Here is a 23,558-nt window from a genome sequence, read left to right on the forward strand (position 1 = left end):
TTACTATAGGGCACCTATTAAACTTTAACCACTTTTTCATGAAGAAAAAAATGTAGGCCAGTGTTATCTTCAAAAGTCGAAGACCGCATACAATTAAGTAATTGCATATTTCATTGAAACGAAACTCTTTTTAATTAACTTGCTGCAGGAAAATGGGGAAAGAGAAGATCAGATTTCTGGGTAGAGAATCCTGTGGGAAGCGACATGTGAGAATCCAACTGGTGTGCAAATAGCCTCTCTCAAAATCGGGCTTTTTATGTTCGAGTGGAAAAGAGGGTTCGACAAGTGGTGAGGGGAAACTCTGCACGAGGGAGGACGGAAGGCCGGGTTATCACAGGCAATATTTTCGAAAAGGAAATAAGAATATGCTCTTCTATCTCGCTCAAATCTTTATAGAATTCAACTTTGAGTAGAATAGCCATAAATTCGTTTCATACAAATGTTCGATTGAATTCGAAGAAATTAATATCTCTAAAATTTTACGCAAACCGACTTTGACAGAAAACTATAAATAAGGCAAGCGTTTGGCAGCGTCGTACTACTTTGATTAGGATCTACATAAGCCCTGGTTTCCTTGGAGCAAATCGCCGATCTTCGACGTCGCTCCTCGCCGTTACGCTGAAATCAAAGTGTATTCTGGCGTGGCCATTCACGACGTCGATTTAGCTCGGGCGCGCGTGCGCAGAAAAATCAAGTTTTCTCTTCGGCGAGGAGCGACGCCAACGATCGGCGAGTTGGCTCCTAGGAAACCAAGACTTTAGCCTTCAGAGTGCTTCCATAAAGGTTAGACTTGCCTCAACTATAAGTATTGTTAATCAGATTTTTCCACCTCTCTCTCACTCTCTCATTATTATTTTGAACCATACTACAAAACAACACACGTTCGTAAAAACTAGAAAGCTGTATTTACATTCTTTCCGCTTTTTTGAAAAATTAATACAACAAGTCAGAAAACGTGATCAGATGTACTCTTGAAAAAAAAAATGATATCAGGCTCCTCGCAAACAGTTAAAAAAGTAAAATAATGGTAAGAAAATCGATTAGATGTTTCTATGTCATATGGACACGACTATTGCACTGAAAGATTTCAATTGCATTGTCAGAAAACATTGGAAAGTCAGACGACATGTAACTTAAGTGTTAATGACTGGCATTCGTATAGATAAATAAATGCTTTTATGTCTATCAAAAATAATGAGATATATTCAAGAAATGATGAAGTGAAGGCAATTCAATAAGGTAAATGAATGAAACACATTTTTTTGGTCAACGAGTGATAAAAAATTACTTTATATTTTTTAAATTTAGCACCCATTTTTAGTAAAAATAAAATATCAATAAACTATAAAGAGGACGATAAGAAATCATTATTAAAGGCAATTAAGAAATTAGCTGACCCATTTGGCAAAAAAAAAAAAAAAAACAATCCGTGTATTATTAGTCTAACATTTTCACATCAAATAAAAGAGCATAACCTATTGAACAACCGGTATGGAATAAATAAATGAAACAATAAAAATAAACGTACTATCTAAAAGAAACGATATTATAAAGTATTAATAGGAGATTAATAAGGAAAAAAAAGAAATTTAATTGAAAACATCCACTATTAGCAATTCCTTGTGAAATATCTTTTTTCTTCCTATGAGTGCAAAAAATAAATAAATAAACAACAGCACAAATCGAATGGTGATCGTTTAAACAGAGCAAAATAAAATAAATCCACCATTTTGGAAGACTAAATAAACTAAGATTTTATGAAGTAAATTAATGTCTTTAACAAAATAAGGGGAAAAAAAGGTATGAAAACATTCACCCGAAAGTTATAATACATAATTATAGTTTACACATGAAACAAACTTGAATAAATACGCTATAAATGTTTTCTACCTAAGCAGAGCAATATACTGAAGCAGATTTTTTTTATCTCAGACATTCAGGAGGCTTAGAAGTAAGGGAATCTGGTAATATTTTAAATATGTTGTCACACATGTAGTCTATTCTATTCAGGGAAAAGTTATCTCTCAAGATCAAAGTATATAAATAAACAAGCAATTTTCAAACATTGATACACAAATTGTAATATTTTGTAGTAAGTCAGAAATTATTTTTCTTGTTTAGTTCTTGTTATTTTAAATATTGATATATACTTTCTAACATTCGATGCAGTATTTATTTATTTAATATTAAGCTTATTTTTATTTCAAATATTTTGTGCTATGAGTCAAATATATGCTGGAAAAAGCGGATGGGATAGGGCAAAGTGAAATATGTAGTTCATTTCGTTTATTTATTCAACCATTTATTAAATCACTTACATATTCATTAAAAATTAATTAATTTACATTACTTCATTAAGTAATTTACTTATTTATTCATTCACTTATTTTCTTATTCATTCATAATTTTATTAACTCATTTTTTTTATCTTATGTTAATAAATTTATTTGTTTATTGTTTCATTATCCATTACTTTATTCATTCATTCCTTTATTTACAAATTCATTTGAGCAAAAGTATTTTTTATAATCAGATAGAAAATATTTCTTTTAAAAAACATTTTATTTTTCACTTTGCTCCAATAAAAAAAAGATAAACTTTTCCACCTTTTTCGAAGGTACAAATTAACTGCCGAAAATAAAAAATAATGTTTCAATTCAAGTTTTATTGTAAATAACATCGTTCTTTTCTTATTTATGCCCTACATTCCCTTAACCACGAAATGCATCACATTGGGGCATTTCTATAAAGGAAATTCTGCTGTAAACATAGTTTCTTAAAATAATGGGAAACGCAAAAGAACTTTTACAAATGGAATAGTTTAAGCCTCAGGGGATCGGAAGACAACTTATGAAAACCATACTATACTCAAGATTCCAAAATATTTTAATCAGTCCATAAGATTAAAAATTTAGTTAGTTAAGTTTTATTGTTAATTTAACTACGATGCTGCCATTTTTTTCCCCAGGAACATGGGACTAAATGTCTGAAGAAAAGAGATGATAAGTATGGTAATGGGTGTTGAAAGTGTAAAAGGGGGAAAATTCAGAAACTATTTCCCCTCCACGTGCGTCTCAAATGAAAAAAGTTTAACAATACCCGAATATACAATAGGAATATAGTGTTATAGTAGCGGAGCAGTGCAGTAGAAGTGAAAAGGACAGAATCCGACTCCAGGAGTTTTGGAGCACACACACACACACACACACACACACACATAATATATATATATATATATATATATATATATATATATTCAATTTAAGAAGGTTTTCCAACATGCCTCGATCAAGAACTTTGTCAAATTTAAGTGGGTTTTGAAAAGTTCGGATTTATTTTTTTAACTAAATTATCTGGGGTTTCAGTTTCGTAGCTCATTTTCTCAAAAGTTCAAAGACTTTTATCACCTTCCAAGTCAGAAAAATAGGGGAACCACTTCAATGGCTCTAATTGAAAAGTTCCTCTCAATACAATGCAAAGTTTATATCGATCATTTTTTTTTCAATTGACTACTAAATAATTGACCATGTTCACTAAGACTACCCTTTTATTCTCTCCCCCAGCGTGAAGAATCAGTGCCTTGTGGTGAAACTGCCGCGAATCCCCTTGTCAGTGGGGGGTTAGAGGACACGCGCCTACCCCAGTCGTGAGAACTCTGTCCGCCCACTAGGATCGCCGGCTGTCAAAAGCGCCACGTTCAAAGAGGATAATAATTGTCCGTTAATAATCGATGATGGTCTTAAAAGGTGCAATTTTTTGTCTATCCTCCCATGGCGAATCTGTGGGGGGACACTCCTCGCCAACGCTAATTCGGGGTTTTCTCACTGTTTGTCTGCGAGTGTGGGCCCCGAAATTAAGGGGTGAGGACGAAGAATGAAGATTAATTGGGGTTTCATAGAGATGAAGTTTTACGGTGTTGGAGGTTTTGGAAGAAATGAAATCCCACGGTATACATAGGAAATCAATTTAAGATGGTGAACACTGAAAATTGAATGGAAATAAAAAGACATTTCTAGAGATTTTCTTCCTTAGATCTACTAATTTTGGTTTTGTTCGAATGTAGTTCTCCATTTTTTCAAACAATCTTAACTGCTTCGGCGTTTCAGGGGCTTTTGAGATATTCCTCTCTAACACTAATTCGTGGTTTTCTCACCGTTTGTTTGCGAGTGTGGGTCCGAAATTAAGGGGAGAGGACGAAGAATGAAGATTAATTGTGGTTTCATAGAGATTGAAGTTTTACGTTTTTGGAGGTTCTGCAAGAGATGAAATCCCACGTTATACATAGGGAATCAATTTAAGATGGTGACCACTGAAAATTGAATGGAAATAAAAATACATTTCTAGAGGTTTTTGATCTACTGGTTTGGCTCGAATGCAGTTCTTTATTTTTTCAAACAATCTTAACTGCTTTGGCGTTTCAGGGGCTTTTGGGGTATTTTTCTCTAACGTTGATTTGGGGGTTTTCACTTTTTTTCTGAGATTGTGGTCCTTGCAATTTAGATGCGAGGACAAAGAATGAAGATTAATTGGGGTTTCATAGAGATGAAGTTTTACGGCGTTATAGGTTCTGGAAGAGATGAAATCCCACGGTATACATAGGAAATCAAGTTAAGATGGTGACCACTGAAAATTGAATGGAAATAAAAAGACATTTCTAGAGGTTTTCTACCTTAGATCTACTGATTTTGGTTTTGTTCGTATGTAGTTAGGGGCTTTTGAGGTATTTCTCTCTAACTTTAATTCGGGGTTTTTCACTTTTTTCTGAGAGTGTGGATCTCAAAATTTAGGGGCAAGGACGAAGAATTTAGTTTTAATTGTGGTTTCATAAACATGAAGTTTCACGTCATTAGAGGTTCTGGAAACGATGAAATCCTACGGCATACATAGAAAATCAATTTAAGATGTTGACCGCCAAAAATCGGACATGAATAAAAAGACTTTTCTAAAGGTTTCTTTCTTTGCAATTTAGTGATTTTGATTTTGTTCAAATGTATTTTTTTTATTTCTACAAGCAATCGTAACTGTTTTGACGATTAAGGACTTGAAAGGTTTTAATCGCTTACCCTAATTCGTGGTTTTTTCAGTTTGTTTGCGGGTTTGAGTCTCGAAATTAAGGGATGGGGACGAAAAAGGAAAATTAATTGGGGTTTCATAGAGTTGAACATTTACGGCGTTGGAACCGATGAAATCTCATGTTTTACGTAGGAAATCAATTTTAAGATATTGACCACTGAATATTGAATGGAAATAAAAAGACTTTTCTACAGATTTTTTTCTTTGGATCAACTGATTTTGATTTTGCTCGGCAGTAATTCTTTATTTCTCCATGAAATCTTAACTGATTTGACGTTTTAGCGGCTTTAGAGGCACTCCTCGGCAACGCTAGTTCAGGGTTTTCTCAAAGATTGTCAACGAGTGTGGGCCTGGAAATTAAGAGGAAGAAGAAGGAACATTAATTGGAGTTTCACACAAGTGAATATTTACGGTGTTTAGAAGTATTGGAAGCGATGACATCCCATGACATAAGTAGACAATACTTTAAAGATGATGGACACTGAAAAATGATTAAAAAGTATCTTCTAGCGTCTTTTATTTGTCATAACCTGCTGATCTTGATTTTGCTTGAGCGAAATTATTTATTTCGTCAAACAATTTTAACATTTTTGGTGTCAATTCACTGCTTATCTGATCTGAAGTTGTTTTAAACATGATCCAGATGTTCATTCTAATTTGACATTGTTAACGGGTTTTGCTTATCCTGCTCACCAAGAAACCACACTATAGTGGAAAAATGAAAATAATAATAATAATAATAAATAAATAAATAAATAAATATATAAAGTAAGATAAATAAATAAATGAATAAGTAGCAATTGAAAGAGCATTACAAAACATGTTTTGGGACGCATAAATTAGTTGCGCTCGTGTCCCCGTTATCAAAATATGAGGTCTCAAAATCTGCCAAAATGTAAGTTAAGCTGTCAAATTTAGTGAGCTTCAGTGAGTAATGGAGGACATCTTTGGTATGCTATGTAGACGGTTGCAGGCGGTGAAACTTTTTTGAAAAGCTCTCATCATCCAAAATCCAAGAATATTCAAAAAAAAAAAAAAAGTAATAAATTTCTCACAAGTCTTTAATTAGTCAATTTTTGCGTAAAGATTTTGTCGTAAGAGGCTCTTTAGATTGCTACACTGTTAAAACTGCAGGTTGCATGGGGCATCTTTTAGGGTGAAACGTTGTAAGCACCTAAAAAAGGGTGCCATATGGTTCCATATGAAACCGATTGTTATCTTTAACGGTGTCCCTGGAGCTTCATAGGGAGCCAAACAACAGCCATAAGAGGGGCCACTGGCCACTTGTACTACAACGTTTCATCCTAAAAGTGCCATACTGCAGTTTTAAGAGTGTACCCATTTGAATTTTTTTCCTCTTACACTGTTCGTCTGGTTCCGTGGTCAGAGTTTTACAAGTGTTACAAAGGCTGAGGTTCGTTCAAATTACCTGGATTTCCTGCCATTTGTAAGGACGTCCCATTGGTGGTACCGTTGTGCTGCCCGTTAGTCGTGTGACCGTTGGGTGTGACTTTTTTCTCTACGAGTGTGCAGTCGTTGTCCGCCTTGCAAAACAGTCCATCGTCCCTAAGGGCGAACTCGTCCCCCGGCAGGAGCTGCCTTGTACAAGTGACGCAACGAAAGCACTCGATGTGGTAGATCTTGTTCCGCGCCCTCATCACGAAGTCGCTTTTGCTGAAGCTCACGCTGCACCGGGCACACTTGATGCCGAACAACCTGCAAGCGAAAACAGAGTGAGAGGAACACAAGTTAAATGTAAGAAGAAGAAACAAGCATGTTATGGCCATCAATGAAACTTTTCTTCGTATCTTTTAAGAGGAATTCTTGGCGCAAACATACTGTCGCAACTGCCTAGATCCAGTGCCTTAGTATAGCTTGACCACGAAAAGAAGGCGGATGACCTTGAAGCAAGAACATCATTTGTATCATTTGTAATAGGTTGTTTGTTATTATTTTGGAATACATTGAATTAGCGAGACCATGCCACTTACTAATCGGTGCTTTTGAACCGATTCTTCCTATTTCGAATGATGTACCTCTTCAAGCTCATCCGCCTTCTTTTCGTGGTCAAGCTTTAATAAGCTTAATTCTCTTACGTATTATGGCAACCAGATTGGCGTCGTTCGTTTTCTTGGCAAATTTTCCCATTTCTGAATTATAATAAAGAAATTGGCACAATTCTGGGCAGAAGATCATGTTAAAAGAAAAATATTCGATTGCGTCATCCTTATACAGTGACTGGAAATGAAGCAAATCTGCACATGGCTTAATCGAAGTGCAATGCACATTTTGTGTGATTCCTTGCATTATTTCTTGAGCCTTTAACAAGTCACACTTCGATCGAAGAAAAAGTTCGATGGCTGCCAATTTTCTAAGTAGCACCCATTCCCGTGGAGATTAATATGCGTTGCAAGTCAAACTTTGTTCGATTCTATGCGCTGCATTTTGAGTTAGAGCGGACAACAAAGTAGTTGCATACATACGGACAGCGTTTTGAATAAAATTATCAATTTGCTTGACACAACATAAAACGTTTAATTCTGTCCAAATTTGAGCATTTCTATGAATTCACGACTTTCTTCTATAGTATGGATGTAGAAGATGACAAAAACCTTGACAACTAACGGGACACACTTTTCAGTTGTAAAACTAAACCATTTACTCAAGTTTTGTTTTTAGTTACTCAGAAAATGGTGAAAATTCCTGTACAAAGACATCATGTGTACCTGTAATAAGTCAAATGCAATGGAAGGGTTGTCCTTCATAATGTGTCCCAACATTCAGTGCAACTGATATTTATAAGGAGATAACATTTCCGGGCTTATTGGCCGTGGTAGAGTAGAAATTCCAGACGTTTCGGCTTGCTTTGCTGCAGCCATCATCACTGGTTTGAGTTTGGTGAGACTGATTCCTGGCTTCGGTGGCTCCGGTATTTAAGCAACAAGAATAAGGCCTTATTCTACCAGCGGCTTGAGAACGCCTCCCAATCAGGATCAGCAGCCCAGCAGCAGTTGCTTAAATACCGGAGCCACCGAAGCCAGGAATCAGTCTCACCAAACTCAAACCACTGATGATGGCTGCAGCAAAGCAAGCCGAAACGTCTGGAATTTCTACTCTAATTAGACCACGGCCAATAAGCCCGGAAATGTTATCTCCCCATATTGACGCCGGCCGTGAAAGCCTTAAACAGTATTTGATATTTATAAGTTTCTGAATTTTAAAAAATGAGTATACTTAGATCTGAACTATCGATAAATCAGAATTTCGGATATATAGTACAAAATATAAAAAAATTATACTAGAATTTTGAAAAATAATTCCATTAGAACTGAAATATTAGTGTTTTGAAAAACTAGCAGAATTAGTATATTAGTATATTTATATTTATGTTTTGTTCCATTAGTATATTTTGTTATTCGTATACTTATATTTCAGAGCAGCAGTTATGTACCGCAGATATTCACTCTCAAATAAAATATATGTTTTATATATATATTCAAATAATAAGTTTTGATTTATCAAAAGCCTCTTATCAGCCATAGACAAAATATTCATCTAAAGTTTCTAAAAGAACCAAAAGACTTCCCAGACAATGATGGATAACCATTGTAGTCAGTGAAGCACCGCTAACACAGAAATAATTACTCCCTCAGAAAATATCGGAGATTTCCGTAATGAATGTTCATTAAACAGCCCTAAAACACAGCTCAATTATGTGTGATTTGTTGAATCGAGGTTAAAAAATTCCAGCTTTTCTAAATGTACTTTTAATATCTCGTGGCTAGGCGTGATGATGAAGTAATTTGTTTCTAAGGAGGAGAGAATATTAATTATGATGGCAAAGCAAATGGATATTAATGATAATTTTGCACAACTCTTCTTTTAAACTTTTCCTTGAATCGGTGCTTTTTTACCGCTCATTTAGCCTTGAGGATTAATTTAGGGATCAATGTTCTACGTTAGAATGAATGAAGAATTTATTGTTTGAATTTGTGTAGTTTGTTGCTACAGCTCAGCTTTCATTAGATTATTGTGTGACATCGTAATTTTTGTGACAGAGAAGGAATAAATGACTAATTGCGGAAAGACTTAATGACATAACTGTTTTGTTTTCTTGACATCAAGCATACGGTTGCTATAAATAGGGTATGCTATTTATACGTGAGGGTTAACGATTCTGCTTAGTTTTAATTCTGTTAAAGCATCGGCGAAAACTATTATATTATGTAATGAATAAGGCTCGGATGTTGATGACATTTGCTCTTTTTTTTTTTAATTTTTGATCTATTTTTATCTTCCAAGGCATTACTTTTTAAGGCAATTTTTGTTAAAAGGCAGTTTTAAAAATGAAATGCATTTATTTTACTCTAGAAAATCGCCCATCAAGGTATGACGGGTGAAAATTGCTTCTTTGAAGGCTGTTTGGTGATATTTTGATAGTTGAATTTTTGACCTAATTCCAGTGGATGAACCCTAAACTCCAGTAGGTAGCGTTAATTATGGATCACTTTTTCTTTTCTTCATTCTCCTAAAACTGCAGTTTTACCAGTAAATCAGTTAAGTGACCGGACCAAGTTCAACCTTTCCAAAATAAGGTATTTCCCAGCATGTCAAACATTACCAAACTAGTACGTTGTGGCCATCACGAAACTTTCTTCTATATATATTTTTTTTTTTCTGATTCCTCCCCATGTTTGACGAGGAAGCAATATTCCCAACAAAAACAAAATGACACATGCAAAAACTTGACGACTATCCCAATGTCTGAATTATTGCAAAAGCAAAGCAAAGAGCGAAAATTGAAAGTTATTTTAAAAGCCTTGCTTGAATGAATTACAAATATTTTATTTGTTAACAAACATAAGATGGCAACAGTTAAAAATTTTAAATCATTGAGATAATATTTCCTATCATTTCCATACAATTAAAATCACGAGAAATACGCAGAGGACAATCTATTACGATTTATCTTTCTTATTGTTGCATTAATAAAAATATTTTTATTCGCAAAAAAAAAAAAAAATCAACACCTCTTGGAGCGATCGGCGTCAAAATAGAACCAAAGCCTGTTTACATATGGATTCACATATATTCCAAATTTCAACCAGAACGTAGCATTACTTCTTGAGATAGGGCACTCAAAATGGAAAAAAAGAACGGGTGATTGCGCTACCCCCTTTTTAGCTGTTGACACAAAAATAAAATCAGTTCTTATACCCACTAAGGGCTACTTGCCGATAAATTTTTCTTTCATTCCGTTCATTATTTCTTGAGATACAGCAGTCACAATTGACGACAAAAAACGTTCTATAGCTCAACCCCCGTTTGAGTTATTGACACCAAAATTGAATCAGCACCTGTTCCTGTTAATACCAACATATGGACCAAATTTTGTTTGATTCCGCCAGTTACTTCCTGAGGAATAGCAAGCACGCGTAACTCGAAAAACGTCCCATTGCTCCACCCCCCTTGGAGGAATTCGCGCCAAAAACTAATGGGCACAAGTTCACATAGGGGCACATATGTGTACTAAATTTCGTTCGATTTCATGCGGTAGTTTTTGTTGTAGAGCGGCCACAAAAAACTGGTCACACACAGACGTGACACACATACATACACACACACACACATACACACACACACACACACACATACATACATACACACACACACACACATACATACATACACACACACACACAGACAGACAGACATTTTCCAAAAATGGTCGAAATGGACTCAGTACACCTCAAAACGTTCGAATCCGTCAAAATTCGAAATTCGAAAATTTGCACGAATCCAATACTTTCTTCTATATATTAGATATAGAAGAAAGTAAAAATATTATTAAATGATCATGACATGGCGCAAGTTTCAATGTTGATGACGTCAAGAGTGTTACTCGATCATTCGCTATTATATGTATGAGAATTTTAGACATCAGGAACGGTTACAGGAAGAGGGTCATGTGGGTCATAAGCCTCTCCCTAAAATCATCGACCCCCAAAACCATGACCCTAAAACCGTCGACACCATTTTCATCCACCATTGTGCTCAAACAATTTATGAATAAAATGTTAACGATTGTGGTAATCTTTTTAATTCATTGGAAAAATTTTAGAGTAAAGATTTAAAATATTACTTCTTTTCATTGCTTTGGAAATGAATTGGCAATGTTTTTTCCCTATTAGGTACATTATTCCTGGCCGATCTGGGACTTTTTATTGACACCCAAGCAATTTCAGAAAATTTTTCCACTCTAATCCGTATTTTCATTTTTAGAGGAGGAGGATAAGGGATCATTGCTTAACATGACCCCCCCCCTCCCAAAAAATAGTAGTCTGTATGCGCAACTGTAGTAACTTTTAGACATTTTAGAAGACTTTTTTTTTTCTTTTTAGTTTTTATGAAATTTTCGCGTGTGATTATTTTTTATAAGAAATTTTTATAATATCTCTTATAGCCAGCTTATCAGTACACACCGCACCAATAGAGATTCAATCGAAAAACTAATTTAGTGTTGATGCTTTCTTTCCTTTTAACTGAGTTGCACTGTTTAGTTTTTAGGAAAATGTTTAACATTGCTCATAATTGAAAGGGTAGTTGATAACAAAAGGAAAAAGATATAACTTGCGGAGATTTTGTGGGAGGGTGAGACAGGGGTTTTATCCTGCTTTTCTTTTAACTGTTTAAATCGGGGGGGGGGGGGGAAATAGGAATTAACCCTTCCTTGACCTTCTTTCTCATGAGTTTACGAATGCGTGGTGTTCTCCGCCCCCTCTTCTTAACCTTATAAGCAGAACATTTTTCTTTCGTTATTTTGATGTAATGACATTTACCATTTATTTCGAATTTGAATTAAAATTCCGTCATAATTTATCTCAATATAAATATTTTAAGATATTAATAAGTATATTCAGTGCAGAAAAAATATCTTCAGTGAAAATTCCCGTTCATATACAAGAGATTTGTTTTTCTTTCAAGTGCATTGTTTACATTTTTATGTGTCTTTTTACAGATTTTTTTTAGGTCATCACACTCCTAGCCCTTGTTAAGAACAAAACTAAAATTCAAGAAATATCAACTTATCAGTTCATCGAAAAATTAGTACTCGATAGTTCATAGATATCTTTTCTTTTTAACTCTTTGATAATTTATGAATGTAAGACATCTTATTCCAAAAATTTTATGGCCTACTAGCGGTACCCGCACGGCTTTGCCCGTAATAGAAAAATTAAAAGGTCTTTTGGTTCGCCTGTATATTAACAAATAATGAATGGTGAATTTTCTCGCCAGTTGACTTGTGCCCATGTTACGGTTCCACGTTATGATAATTTCGTAAATAATGTATGGTGAATTTTCTCGCCAATTGGCTTGCACCCATGTTACAGTTCCACGTTATGATAATTTCGTATCTCGCCAATTGGCTTGTGCCCATGTTACGGTTCCACGTTATGATAATTTCGTAATTTATTCGTCGATCTTATGATAGTTTTGTTCTTAAAAGTGGAATAGAAAAAGAACCACTTCAAATTTTCGAAAAATCGCTTCGAAGTGCACACCCCCATGCTACAAACTTTGTGCCAAATTTCATGAAAATCGGCCGAACGGTCTTGGCGCTATGCGCGTCACAGAGAACCAGACATCCTGAAATCCAGACAGAGAGACTTTCAGCTTTATTATTAGTAAAGATAAAGATTACGTAACGTTTCTGACACTCAAATCAACTTACAGCACACGTAGTTCGAATTGCAATGAACGTAATGCTACGTGTTATGTTAGCAATATGTCGTCTCCTCGTTGGAACCCTGTCATTGTGACCTTAAACCAACGTCTGTAAAATTATAATTGATTGTTACAAACATCTACGTTTAATATGCTCTAGAAATCATAACTCAGAACGGCAAGTCTACAAAAAGCACCACGCAATGCTAGTGTTCTACCCAGAATCTATTGTTTAATACTCATCGACTCGTTTCCGGTTTATTCCTCACTAGCGGTCCCCGCACGGCTTTGCCCCTAGTAGAAAATTAAAAGGTCTTTTGGTTCGCCTGTATATTTACAAATAATGGATGATGAATTTCTCGCCGATTTGCTATTTTCATTTGCTCGCCCATGTTACGGTTAAACGTTATGACAACTTGGTAATTTAATCGTCCACGTTATGATAATTTGCTCGGTAAAATGTTCTTAAAATTGGAGTAGAAAAAGAGCAAAATCGAATTTTCGAAAAATCGCTTCGAGGTGCACACTCACATGTTACAAACTAATTCTGTGCCAAATTTCGGCAGAACGGTTTAGACGCTGTAAGCGTAACAGACATCCAGACATCCCGATATCCAGACTTTCAGCTTTTTTATTAGTAACTAGTGGTATCCCCACGCCTTTGCCCGTAGTAGAAAAATTAAAAGGTCTTTTGGTTCGCTTGTATATTTACAAATAATGTATGGTAAATTTTTCGCCAATTGGCTCGGTTCCACGTTACGATAACTTAGTAATTTACTCGTTCATCTTATGCTCGGGAAAATGCTCTTAAAATTGAAATAGAAAAAGAACAAAATCGAATTTTCGAAAAATCGCTTCGAGGTGCACACCCCCATGCTACAAACTAACTTTGTGCCAAATTTCATGAAAATCGGTCGAACGGTCTAGGCGCTATGCGCGTCACAGACATCCAGACAGAGACTTTGAGCTTTATTATTAGTAACTAGTGGCACCCGCACGGCTTCGCCCGTAATAGAAAAATTAAAGGTCTTTTGGTTCGCTTGTATATTTACAAATAATGTATGGTGAATTTTCTCGCCAATTGGCTTGTACCGACGTTACAGTTCCACGTTATGACAATTTTGTATCTCGCCAATTGGCTTGTGCCCATGTTACGGTTCCACGTTATGATAATTTCGTAATTTATGATAGTTTTTTTTTCTTAAAATTGGAATAAAAAAAGAACCACATCGAATTTTCGAAAAATCGCTTCGAGGTGCACACCCCCATGCTACATACTAACTTTGTGCCAAATTTCATGAAAATCGGCCGAACGGTTTAGGCGCTATGCGCGTCACAGACATCCTACAGACATCCTACGAACATCCTACAGATATCCAGACATCCTCCGGACAGAGAGACTTTCAGCTTTATTATTAGTAATGAAGATTATTAAAAAAGGTTTAACAAAGAAAATAATCTATTAAGAAACATTTAACACGTTTTGAGTTCAGAAGAATATATTTTCTATTTGCTTGTACAGTAAAACCTGTAAAGTTGACCACCTTTGTAAGTTGACCACCTGTCTATGTTGACCGCTTTTGTCAGGAACGGAATTAGTCCTATCTTGTATAATGAAGGAGAACCTCTGTAACTTGACCACCTTTCTATCTTGACCACCTGTCTAACTTGACCACTAATGTACCCCAAATTTGGTTTGGAGTATTGTAAAAAACCCTTTGTAAGTTGACCACTTGGTTTATTTTTTAAAACTTAATTTAGCAAATTATTTTATTATTTTTTTATAGCTTTCCAGGAATATTTTTGGTGCCAGACCAGCATTTTACCAACTAAATAAAACAGCAACATAACTAAACCTCCTTATAAGTTTAACCACATTGGAAAACTACTAAGAACCCTTTTATTCTCCAAACTTGTTTTTCTTTTGTTCTATTTGAGATTACCTTTTGTACTCTCTGTTCAATGAAAACATGTGTCAGTAGAAAAGTACAAAGTATTTATTTCCACTTGCAATATTTTGTGGCAACACTGGAATTGTGCTAGAGTAAAAGTTACTTGCATTGCAGTATTTCTAGTGCAAGGGATAAAGAAATTGTACATTTTCATTTTCAACTGCCATATTGAACTAGGAGAGTTCATCACCTTGTTGCTCTTTGTGTTATAGTTTTACATAAAATGGCTTCAAACAGAAAGTTAGTTGAACTTGAGATTGATAAAAAGTATGAAGTTTTAAAATTAATTGAAAAGGGAGAAACCCAGAGAAAATTAGCTGACACATATGGAATTTCCAAAACTAGTGTCTAATAAGTGCGCCAAACTTCAATGAGGAGTTACTTTTTTGAAAAGTAGATCATCATGGTTATAAATGTATTAAATGTATATTTATATATATTTACATGACACATTATACGTCATTCTGAGAAAATAACCTCTAAAAATATTTGAATAACATTTTAAATTATTGTTTCAAAGTAATGTTAAACAATGAAAGTGAGTTGAACGGAGATAGTAAGTGTCAATTAGTCAAAAAATGAATACATGGTGCAAGAAATGACAAAAAAAAAAAAAAAACATTAACCCCTTTATAAGTTGACCACCTGTCTAAGTTGACCACCAAAGTACTGCACCGCAAGTAGTCAACTTACACAGGTTTCACTGTATTATAAACTAGTGGCACCCGCACGGCTTCGCCCGTAATAGAAAAATTAAAGGTCTTTTGGTTCGCTTGTATATTTACAAATAATGTATGGTGAATTTTCTCGCCAATTGGCTTGTACCGACGTTACGGTTCCACGCTATGATAATTTCGTATCTCGCCAATTGGCTTGTGCCCATGTTACGGTTCCACGTTATGATGATTTCGTAATTTATGATCGTTTTTTTCTTAAAATTGGAATAAAAAAAGAACCACATCGAATTTTCGAAAAATCGCTTCGAGGTGCACACCCCCATGCTACATACTAACTTTGTGCCTAATTTCATGAAAATCGCCCGAACGGTTTAGGCGCTATGCGCGTCACAGACATCCTACAGATATCCTACAGACATCCTACAGACATCCAGACATCTAGACATCCTCCGGACAGAGAGACTTTCTGCTTTATTATTAGTAAGGAAGATAATGACACTTCAGATCACGGGCAAAGAAGTCAGCGAGCAGAAATCAATAGATGTGTCTTTGCATGTATTAATATTTCAAAACATCGCGTTGAAGGCGCGCCTCAACAACAACTCTGCTTATTTTCCAGTTAATGCTCGATAGCCTCAGGGGACTCCTTTAAATATCTTTTTCAGCGAGATCAGCACCCTTTATTTGATAATGCTAAGGAAAGGCTAAGGAACTGTCTGCTTGAGCGATTCCGAAAGTTTTATCGAGTAAATGGGGGCACTGATGCCAACAATTTAGTTGCAATTATAAAGGCATTTTAAGATATTTAGGTCATAACACCAGCAGCTCGCGCATTATTATTTTAATCTCTGCCAAAAGTGATGTGCTAAATAATTCTTGGTAAATGTGATAGCTGGTGTATTGAACTATGCTTGACTTGAACGGCAGAGAAATTTATTCGCAACTCCAATAAACTATAGGGGGCGCTGCAGCCACTGTCTAATGGCGGATGAAAAAGGTAAAACAAACACACGCCGCAACTTATAACTTGCTTTGACGCTTAGTGAATGACAGTAATTTTTCATCGTGTTTGTGGGAAGCTTTCTTTTCTATTCTTCTGAAATTACATTACATCATAAACTGTCTGAAGCCTGTAATTTACTCCAAAGAAAACACGTGGAAAGGAATGTTTTACCTTTTTCTTTAGTATTGTTAATCACCGTAAGGTAGCGTATTCGAGCTCTGGAGTTGCGAATAGGAGAACTAGCTGCGTTGCCAGCGTTGAACGGTCTACCTCGAAAACAAAAGTTGTGCCAAGTGACGTGTGTTCAACAATCAGAGTGAGAGAAAATTTTAAAAAAAGTGTTGAATTTCCCGGCGAAGTGTAGAAAAATGTTATTACTCAAAATTTAAATTTAGACTTATTAGGGTTTTCTTTTGAATTTCGAAATTTTAGTCATTGTTATAAATAGGTGTAAACACTCCGTTTCAGAGAGATTCTCTGGTGAAAACTCCCCCTATGTGAATTCCTGAACATCAAAGGACCTCTGAACCAAATTTGGCAAACTTCCGACGTAGACTTGGGATTTGTGTTAAGAACACAGACACATGGACGGACACACACGTACACATACGTGTATTGCACATTATACTGTACATATATATATATATATATATATATATATATATATATATAAGAGAGAGAGAGATTTAAGTGAAGAATATTACTGGAAAAAGGATATGAGGCAGTGAGAAGCAAAGGGACGTAAGCGAACGTTTTTTACGTTTGAAGTAAAACACGAGCGAGTTTTCAACCCTACACTGTAAGTGTTTCCTGTAAATTTACGGTAAAAAGTACTGGCGTCCATGTTAAATGTACTTTTTACCGTAAAATCCTAGTATACTGTGAAATTCCGTTGTACAAAAGCAGGGACACTGTGGCTACTTGCGCTGATCAAAAAGGACGGGATGTAAGCAGTGGGAATCAAACCTGCCTGCTTGCTGTTCGTAGAACGGAGCTCTGACCTCTATACTGAATGAAATTAGAGAAGAAGGACAGAAGGGCGAAATACAGTCGGACCCGCATAATGGAATAGCCATTTTGCCATAAAAAAAGTATTCTAATATGCGGGATATTCCATTAACCGGGAGGAAAATTACACATTTCATAGGTTTGGCACGTTGAAAATGTATCACTGTACACTTCCGATTATCCGCGAAATTGAATGGCACAGGTACCGCGGAGAACCCGAAAAAGTCTTAAAATGTGGTGCAATTAAGAAAAAAAGTCTTTGATTTAAAACAAAATATGATATAACGTACAAAAAGTGAAAACATATGCAGTCCGTGCACTAAAAATTAATTACATTATATGTATACCAAAGCATATAAAAGCACCAAAAAAAAAGTTTGATAACGCCCACGTAGACTAATTTATTCGTCAAATTACATCTCACTAGTCTGACGGACATGTAAAAAAAAAAGCAACAAACTTTAACATTTACGATTTTTTGTAAAAATTCATCATTTTGTTTTTTGCACTCGCGGATAATTGGGAGTGTACTGTTTATTAATCGGGATATTCTTTTAACCGATATTCAAATAAGCGGGCTCGATTGTATGTCTTTTGCGGCCTAAGTCAAGTGGTATAGCAGTTGGGGTTGCAATCATTTACTTTACCAGTACAAGTACCTCAGGCAACATGCTAAAAGATGGAGTGAGGTAGAGAAAAGATACACGTGACTGACAAATTTTCTATGTATTGTAAACACTCCGTTTTAAAGTAATAGTTACCTTAAAATTAACATGAATTTTAATAGTGTACGTAGTATTTCATTGAAAGATGCTATGTTTATTTATTCATTTATTTAAACCCCATCAATCACCACCGCAACGAAAGATACAAGGGAGGGTCGATCGCTCCCTCCTTGAGCCAAGATGTAGGAACTCTCCCTCGGCATATTTTCCACACTGAAGTTCCAAAACCGTCAGACGATCTTCAATAATGTTACGAAAAACATGGATCTGCCTTGGAATTTTTTCAAAATTGTAGTCTTGAAAACGCAATCATAGCACATCTCTTAACACAAAAGTTTTCGAACTTTTTCGAAGTTCCAAAATCTCAATTTTAGACGACCTTAGATGATCTTAGATGGTTTTTTCGAGCTCTCCCCTCGAAAGTTTTTTTTAATTGAAGTCCCAAAATGAAGGAATTATAGGACACCATTGAGGAAGTTAAATACGAGGTTCATTACACCTCTCCAGAATTTTTTAGAAATGGTGGTCAAAAAAAAAAAAGAGAAACTTGATTTGAGATTATTTTTAAGGAAGGAGGCGTACATTTGGGGATTCAAAAAAGGGTTAACTATCTGAAATCAATCGCCCCCCCCCCCCTTTAATTCTTTCTGAATCCGTCCTTGCACCACCGTACCAACCCTGGTGAGAATTTAACCGGATGTGGTGACTAGGGGGAATAGAACAGGTCACGAGCGACCAAGCGCTCGCTGGAAAAAATTTAATACAACATACTAATACAAAACCACATACAAAAACATAAAACATTTAAAAACACAGTAAACAAGTGAAATGGAAGTTGGAAAAATCTGGTTGGTTGGAAATACAATATAAACTGCAATGGAAGTTCTTTGAACGTTTTAAGGCCGGGAATTTAAAGTCGTCTGCTTGTGATATGAGTAAGGACATTATTTTATAGATATTCTTAGCGTGAAACTGGATGAGATAGAATATGTGCAATAATTTTGGAAAAAGGTTGGAATTGCAATGAAAGTTCTTTGAAAGTTTCTAGGCCGGAAATTTAAAGTCATCTACTTGTGATATGAGTAGGGACATTATTTTACAGATATTCTTGCGTGAAACTGGATGAGATAGAATATGTGGAATAATTTTGCAAAAAGAAAGGTTGGAATTGTAAGTACAATGGAAAGAGCTGGTTAGAGGACAGTTAAATATGTAATATTCAGTAGTTCCAGGCTGAGTGAATACACACAATGGGGAGCTAATTATCTTGAATCGGTGTAGATAGGACGGAAATGGTCCATGTGCACTGAGTAATTGTACTTCTATTGGATATTAGCAGCGTGGTTTTAGTTTAACTTTTGGCAGGAAATCTGGAACTCTCCGACCAGTTTCTGCTATGTCCCAGATTTCCTGCCTTCTTGCCAATTTTGAAGAAGTTCAGACCAAAATCCATGCTATGTAAAAGCACATACAAGAGCTACTGGTACCAGTGGCGCACAGAAGGGAGTGGTCCAGGTGGTCCGGACCCATCCCATAGGTCTTGCATTTTCCCCCGATCGATTACGTTACAATGTATTTTGTACGTAGAATAATTTCAAACAAAGGTAACAGTAATTTTAGTTATAATAGGTGAAAAAATAAATCCTCAGGTTAAAAGATTTTTTAAAAGATTGTGCACTTTTCGTATGACAAATTGCCTATAAGAAGCAGAATGGTGATTATAAATGAACGCACAGTAATAACCATGTTTTTAGTTTTGTAATTACAGATTAAAATGAGATTCTATGAATTTGGATCCATTTTTTGACTATGAGAAAAGTAAAAGAGCAAATTATTTTGCTTTCTGGTTATTTATTTAAGTATATTTTATTACATAATGCTAATTATTTATCCGATAGTTTTTTTTTACTGTTTTTCGTTCTTGGGAATCGATAAAATCAAGTCAATAAGTTAGACGACGTATTGGGATATGATATGAGAATGAGGCCTTCGACCTTGGACCCTCCCCTTGCAAAATTCCTGTGTGCGCCACTGTACTGCACACATAAACTGTGTACTGCTTAACAGTGTATATAAACTCGGTTAGTTCATCACTTCAAGGAACAGCATCTAAATCGAGAAAAACTAACAAGAAAATTTCAAAATAAGTAATTTTAATTCTTGATATTTCCGTAGTGACCATTTCTTGCTCCAAAGCAGGTAAAAGTTTCTTCTACCACTTGAACTAATCCCCTGCAACATTTTAAAATTTTCACACTTTCAATATATTGATATGGCCATGAACAGGGTACAGTTTAATTTAGCAGGCACAATATTCGACTGCGTATCATGTGTGTCACAGTATTGTTTCAGTAGTATTTAAATACATAAATGTTACTAAAATCATGAAAAATTTTCTTTGATTTGCTGAAATTCTCATGGAATACACAAGAAATATAAACTTGGAACTGTGTACACCCCACAACCCTCAGCAGCTTTAAAAAAAATAAATAAATAAAAAATAAATAAATAAATAAAATAAAGTAAAATAAAAAATAAAGAAATAAATAATAGTAATAATAATAATAATAATAAACTTATGAGTTAAGGATTAACAGCATTGCAGAGCTTTTTTCAAAACTTTAAAGTTCATGATTTTTTTTAACTTTCTTCGAATAATACTACAAAAATACTTAATACTCTACTAAACACATTTCTATTAATTTAATACAGTAAATGGTCTTTACATATTTTTCAAAGCCACTTAACTTCCTGATAGAAGTATCTTTCAAATAGTCAATATTTTCAGGCAGTTTTCTCGCAAACGTCTATTTTAGAAGTCGAATTTAATTTTAAAAGAGCTTAAAATTTCTGAAAAAAAGAACAGAGAAAATAGCAGCCATTTCCAGGAATTATGGCAAGTTTACTTCTTTTCGTTTATAAAATGCGTAACGAAATGTTTAATCGTGGAAATAGCGTGCTCGACTTCAGCAGATGTGATTTTTCAATTCTTATTGGCTTCACTGAAATAAATATAATTCCTTGCGATTTGAAAGAAATGTTGTGAAATACTGTTAGTAAATGCAAAAGTATTCATGAGTAACTCTACCGTCACTTGTGGGATCAATTGGATTAAATTGTTCCTAACATTTTAATGCATAGATACATAATTTTGGGGCTAAGTAATGGATGCAAATTATTTCGGTTTAAAAGTTAAAAATTTGATGACCCAGGAAAAGTACTTTATTTGTGTGATTTGTTGAGCAAAAAAAAAAAGAAAAAGAAAGAAAGGAAAAAAAATCTTACTAACTTTTAAAATTATTATTTTAACAATGGCGTTTACCTGTAATGTGCAAGTCACACTTTTGAACATCTGTTTTAGTCTTCTGTAGCGAGATATCCAATTCCAGAAATTAGCCGCCTACAAATTTATTGTTAGTTACAATTTCAAATATATACTTTGCACTCCTACTATTTTTTTTAGTGTTAGTTTTTAAAAGAGTCCAATTGAGGGTCATTCCACTGCGAATCAGACCTTCACCCGAGAGTTTCATCTTCATATTTTATTTCAAAGAAATGTTTAGAAATTGTAATAAACGAAAATTTTTCGCTAAAGAATCACACTTATGTATATATGAAATTTCTTTAGGAAATTTTTTTTTTGTTTATTGTACGTTTTGAAAGAAATGCTTAGCTGTCTTGTTCTTCAAAAAATATGTTCTTTTTCATAGAATTATTCGTATTTTAATTTCAAAAAAATTTAGTAAATTGATCAATTTAAGAAATAAATAAGTTAGTAAAACACATACTTGATACCTTGAAAGGGGCATAATATAAATATTGTATGACGAGCACACGATAATTTTCGAATTGTTTGTTGGCAGCACTGAGTTTCCTACAAAAGAGCGTTGCTGTATTGAGTGGTGGCTATTCGAATGTTTGTCTGCTGTCGATGTTAAGTTTCGGAATGTGCCTTTTGTTTACTCACTTTTAATGTACATATAAGGCAGTGAGAAGCAAAGGGATGCAAGTGGACATTTTCAAGTTTTGAGTAAAACGCGTTTAAAGATTAGCACCTAGGTAGGCTTTCATTATTCTTTTTCTAAATCATGCTGTATAGCAGCAACTACCAGGGCTACTAGTACCATCTCTTGCCCCAAGACAGAGGAGAGGTTCACCTACCATGAGTACTGGTCATCTCCAAATTTTTTATTTTGCCACTTACATCCCTTTGCTTCTCACTGCTCATATGAGGCAGTGAGAAGCAAAAGGATGTAAGTGGACATTTTCAAGTTTTGAGCAAAACGCGTTTAAAGATGAACTCCTAGGTAAGCTTTCATTGAAATTTTTTTCTAAATCATGCTGTATAGCATCAACTACCAGGGCTACCAGTACCATCTCTTGCCCCAAGACAGAGGAGAGGTTCACCTACCATGTGTACTGGTCATCTCCAAATTTTTTATTTTGCCACTTACATCCCTTTGCTTCTCACTTCTCATATGAGGCAGTGAGAAGCAAAAGGATGTAAGTGGACATTTTCAAGTTTTGAGCAAAACGCGTTTAAAGATGAACTCCTAAGTAAGCTTTCGTTGAAATGTTTTTCTAAATCATGCTGTATAGCATCAACTACCAGGGCTACTAGTACCATCTCTTGCCCCAAGACAGAGGAGAGGTTCACCTACCATGTGTACTGGTCATCTCCAAATTTTTTATTTTGCCACTTACATCCCTTTGCTTCTCACTGCCTCATATATGTTCAAGTGTTTGAATTAAAGTTTTAACCTGTTTCAAAACGGTGAACTGTTGTTTTTTCGAATTGAATAGAAATTTGCTCTCCCAATGGGTTTGTTTCCTTCAGTCAAAAGTATTACTTTTAGTCACTGAAATTGATAGGATAAGCAAAAAATAAATAAATGAATAAAAATAAAATAAAGTGAAGCGAGAAAAAAACTTTCGTTTTCCCAACGCTTAATTTTTAATTAATTTTTTTAAATGTCCGATTTTGAAAACAAGGCGTGGTCCTTATGACGTAACAAGTGATGCACTTTGGCGCATCTTTCCACGTTATGATAATCAAAAAGCGAATTAAATATTGTGCTCTACGCTTGCTATCAACCATGTCATTGCCAGTATAAATGACTAAAGAAGCGAATTAAATATTGTGCTCTGTGAATGGCATCAGCCAATGGCATTTCATCATTTGTGATGTCATCGGCAGAAGCGTAAACAATGAAAGCGCACCGATTAAAATATATTTTTCAAAAATATTAAACTTTGTCAAATTATTTAAAAAATGATCTGATCCTATGTTTTTAAGCATGCTCTTTCAGAAAAAAATACTTTTAAAATTTCGGAACCGATCCCATTATAAAAAAGCTATTCTGTAGTGAATTGAACACATTAAATAATATTTTAT

General features: G+C 34.9%; 1 protein-coding gene across 2 annotated transcripts in view; it reads right to left on the reverse strand.

The window, feature by feature from the left end:
• LOC129223970 (insulin gene enhancer protein ISL-1-like) overlaps nucleotides 1-23,558 on the reverse strand; it is a 191,306-nt gene that overhangs the window by 127,097 nt on the left and 40,651 nt on the right. For both annotated transcript variants that reach the window (XM_054858355.1, XM_054858354.1), the window contains exon 3: nucleotides 6,503-6,789. In XM_054858355.1, the coding sequence (XP_054714330.1) occupies nucleotides 6,503-6,789 (287 nt within the window). The remainder of the gene's footprint in view (nucleotides 1-6,502; nucleotides 6,790-23,558) is intronic.

Source organism: Uloborus diversus, chromosome 6 (genome assembly GCF_026930045.1).
Source record: "Uloborus diversus isolate 005 chromosome 6, Udiv.v.3.1, whole genome shotgun sequence".
Classification (NCBI taxonomy): Eukaryota; Metazoa; Arthropoda; class Arachnida; order Araneae; family Uloboridae; genus Uloborus; species Uloborus diversus.